Below are 4,137 nucleotides of genomic sequence, written 5' to 3'. Positions count from 1 at the left end.
ATTTTCGCAAGTTGAAAGGAGGTGCGTACATTTATTTGTTGCTCTATGTCGATGACATGTTGGTTGCCTCTATTTCCAGGTCGGCTATAGATGAGTTGAAAGTTCAGCTTTCAAATGAGTTTGAGATGAAGGACTTGGGTGAGGCGAAGCGCATTCTAGGGATGGAGATCGGCAGAGACAAGAAGAAGGGCAGAATTTGTTTGACACAGATGGCTTATTTGAAAAAGGTTCTACAACGATTTCATGTTAGCTTGGATACGAAGCCAGTTGGTGTACCTTTGGGAGCCCATTTGAAGCTTTCAGCTGGTCTTTCACCAAAGTCAGTTGAAGATCGTGAGTTGATGTCGAAGACTCCATATGCGAGTGCGGTTGGGAGCTTGATGTACGCGATGGTATGTACGAGACCAGATTTATCACAGGCAGTAAGCATGGTATCGAGATACATGCACGATCCAGGAGTGGGTCATTGGGATGCTGTGAAATGGATTTTGAGGTACATTCGAGGTACGCTCAATGTTGGTTTAGTTTATGAGCGGGACACTACAGGTGGGCAGCTATGCATTGGTTATGTTGATTCGGATTATGCCGGGGATTTGGATAAGCGCCGGTCTACTACGGGGTATGCGTTTACTTTGACCCGTGCACCGGTGTGTTGGAGATGCACCTTACAGTCTACGGTGGCTTTGTCTACGACGGAGGCAGAGTATATGGCAGTTACGGAGGCTGTGAAGGAGGCTATTTGGCTTCGAGGACTTTTGGAGGAACTTGGTATATCACAGAGGTCCGTCACTATTCATCGTGATAGCATGAGTGCTATCTATTTGGCGAAGAATCAGGTTTTTCATGCGCGTACGAAGCACATTGACGTTCGTTATCACTTCGTTCGGGATGTTCTTGAAGATGGCGATATGGAGATTGTGAAAGTCCACACGAAGGATAATCCGCCAGATATGCTCACTAAGGTGGTTCCGAGCAATAAGTTTGATCATTGTCGAAACTTGTTGCATATTCGTGATTGTTGAGGCCGTTGGCGGCCATTTAAGTGAACTACGTTCGGCTTGATTCCTTGGGCAAGAGGATACGTATGCAGTCTTTCAGATGCAACCGGTTTAGATTAGTTAATGGGGGTGAGATTGTTTGGACTCTCGTTCGGGTTCTCGACTTGTTGTGGATTGAGTTCATACTGGACACAACAAGTGGGACATTTGGATGCTTTGGTGTCGGCTCAGTTTTGGGAAAACTTCACCGAGGTGGAGAATTGTGAGTGTGGGGCCCGGCCACCACATACGTGAATTATTTCACGTGAACGAAGCCGCGTGAAGTTGACGCGGAAACCCAAGGCAACCCAAGGCCCACCCGAATCAGCTCATATATAAATATATCATCAACTCAGATTTTTGATTGGCGGAGCAAGGGTTTTAGAGGGGGTTGCGGCTGTGCACTTGTGCGGCTACAGAGCAAAGTGCAGGAGTGCAGGGAACTTTGATTTTTTTTGGCTGTGGCTTTTTCTCGGCTTGGAGCAGGTGCGAAGGAGTTCTTGTTTTATTTTTGCGGCTGCAGTTGAAGAGATTTTGTGTAGTCCCTTTATCTAGGGTTTTGTGCATCTCTTTTAGAGAGTATTTGTGTGAGGGATTTGAGAGTTTGTTTGAGGGTTTAGATTGAGTGATTGTAAACCCTAGTTGTAATCTCTCCCTCTATTAGTAGATCTCCCCCCTCCTTGCCCCGTGGACGTAGGCAATTTGCCGAACCACGTAAAAATTGGTTGTATCGCTTTTGTGTGATTTGTAATAGCTTTTTAGGTTCCCTCGACGCGCAGTCCTAGAGCTGACGAGAGGAAGAGCAAATATGCCACTTTGATGGGATATTAGGCTTCAGATTCTTGTTCCCTTTGAGAAACAAGAATTCTTATTGCGACCTAACTCTTGTTGTGCTGCCGAAGTGCTGTCGAAATTTCCGCTGCGCGCAACACTAACATCATTGATTGTATAGAGCCTCCACAATTAACAACATGGGTGAATAGCATTGACTCATTCAAGTGAACCACATAATTAGAAGAATTTTCTATATAAATTAAATAATGAAAATCACTCATGGGATTCACGGAGAGTGAGGAGATGTGATCGATATATAAGCTATAGAGATTCTCTACAAACCAATGATGCAGAGGATCCCCATCCAAAAAAACAGAACATTAAACTATATTAGTAGTAGAATAAAGAGCAAGACTCCTATCAACTTAAGTTGATGTCCACCAAAGTTTCTAGCCACACATATATTAATATAAAACACTTTTTTATATAATACATATGGATACTTACGCAATATGAGTGGTTAAAACTTTGGTGGACACTCTATTTGCTATCCACTTAAGTTGATAGGAGTTTTCACCTATAAAGAGTTAAACTTTGCCCATATATTTAATAATTGCGAATCAAATATATAAATGCTCATATCAATCTTTATATCGCAGGAATTGATGCTGTGACTCTCCCCAACGTTGAAGTCTACAGCTGGCTTTTTTTTTCGGATGAGGGGGTTGTTGTCTAGACAAACATAAATATCCAAATAACAACCAACAACTCCCTCCTCAGCTGGATATAAACTTCCCCAAAACCCCTTCAAAACCTCACCACAAACTCCACAAAAACACCCCAAAAATGGCACATCCAGTAGGGATACTAGTGGTCCCATTCCCGGCCCACGGCCACCTCAACCAACTCCTCCACTTCTCCCTCCACCTCTCCTCCCACAACCTCCCCGTCCACTTCGCCGCCTCCGCCACCCACAACCGCCAGGCCCGCGACCGGATCCAGGGATGGAACTCCACTTCCGTCGACAAGGTCCACTTCCATGACTTGCAAATCCCACCCTTTTCCACTCCCCCTCCCGACCCTGACGCTGTGATTAAGTTTCCAGCTCACCTTCAGCCCATGTTCGAGGCTTCTGATCACCTTCGGTCGCCGTTGCTCGATCTTTTCCGATTGCTTTCGGGGACTTATGAGAGGCTGGTTGTTGTTCATGACCCTCTCATGTCATTTGCAGGTAAGGTTCGGAGGAGGGAAAAATCAAATCACTCCAATATTCTTTAAATATTCATTGAATAATAAAATATATATACTTGTAAGAGGAAATATTAGGTATTTTGTAGCGGATCATTCTGATCTCTTTTAACTGATTTGAAGTTACTCCATCTATTAGGGACTAGTTGAAATTAAAGAAAATATTCTACCATCTTTAGTATTTTCAGATGCAACACTTGTGAAATAGTTCCAAAAACTAGTTTCAAAATATGAAAGATTTTACGGGCTAAGTTCAAAATATAAAAGATTTAGGGGACCAATTTCAAAATATGAAAGATTTGGTGACTACTTTCCAAAAATCTCTCTAACATCCCTGATTGTATAGAGTCACTACAAATATAGCTATATGGGTGAATAGCATTGACTCATTCAGTGAATCACATAATTAAAAGAATTTTCATTCATGGGGTTCACAGAGTGAGGAGATCTGATTGATATATAAGTTGTAAAGATTCTCGACCAACCAATGATGTAGCGGATCCCCATCCGAAAAAACAAGACATCAAACCATATACTTGTAGTAGCATAAATTTTAAAGAACTTTACCCATACATTTAATAATCACGAATCAAATATATAAATTAATGCTCATATCAATCTTTATAGAAAAATTCTTTAAGGACCCAAAATATGGGACCAATAGGAGGGACAAGTGAGGTGTCCACCTCCTATTGGATATGAGTTGGTCATCATTAATGATGACCAACTCATTATTCAATAGGAGGGGGACACCTCACTTGTCCCCTTTATTGGTCCTATATTTTGGGTCCCTCTAAAAATCTTTATATTGCAGGGATTGATGCCGTGACCGTCGCCCAACGTTGAAGTCTACAGATACGGCTAATGCGTCTCGGCATTCTTCTTACTTAGCTTGCTTTTCACGTTGAAGAGCGTCTAACAAAGCTCCCCAAAGTAAAAACTCTCACAAGAACATACGGGTGCAAACTAAATCCTCAAACCTTTTTGGAAAAGCTAATTAACTGAAGAGTTCGCGTCGACTTCGTCCGCCCGTCGTTGGAGTCCAAAACCGCGTGAATCCGGCACCCTAATCATCAAC

General features: G+C 42.7%; 1 protein-coding gene across 1 annotated transcript; it reads left to right on the top strand.

The window, feature by feature from the left end:
• On the top strand, positions 2,504 to 3,934 carry LOC109825582 (cis-zeatin O-glucosyltransferase 2-like). The gene is made up of 2 exons (XM_020392439.1): positions 2,504 to 3,042; positions 3,874 to 3,934. The coding sequence occupies exons 1-2, from the start codon at positions 2,658 to 2,660 to the stop codon at positions 3,903 to 3,905; spliced, it is 417 nt and encodes a 138-aa protein (XP_020248028.1). The 5' UTR covers positions 2,504 to 2,657; the 3' UTR covers positions 3,906 to 3,934.

This window comes from Asparagus officinalis, chromosome 10 (assembly GCF_001876935.1).
Source record: "Asparagus officinalis chromosome 10, Aspof.V1, whole genome shotgun sequence".
Lineage (NCBI taxonomy): Eukaryota > Viridiplantae > Streptophyta > Magnoliopsida > Asparagales > Asparagaceae > Asparagus > Asparagus officinalis.
Note: the sequence above shows the minus strand (reverse complement) of the source record. Positions and strands in the feature narration are given on the sequence as shown.

What these genes read in the sequence shown, in the direction of transcription:
- LOC109825582 (XM_020392439.1), top strand. Translation starts at nt 2,658, where the DNA reads ATGGCACATCCAGTAGGGATACTAGTGGTCCCATTCCCGGCCCACGGC. An exon ending in CCCTCTCATGTCATTTGCAG is followed by an intron (nt 3,043 to 3,873) that starts GTAAGGTTCGGA and finishes TTTATATTGCAG; the next exon opens with GGATTGATGCCGTGACCGTC.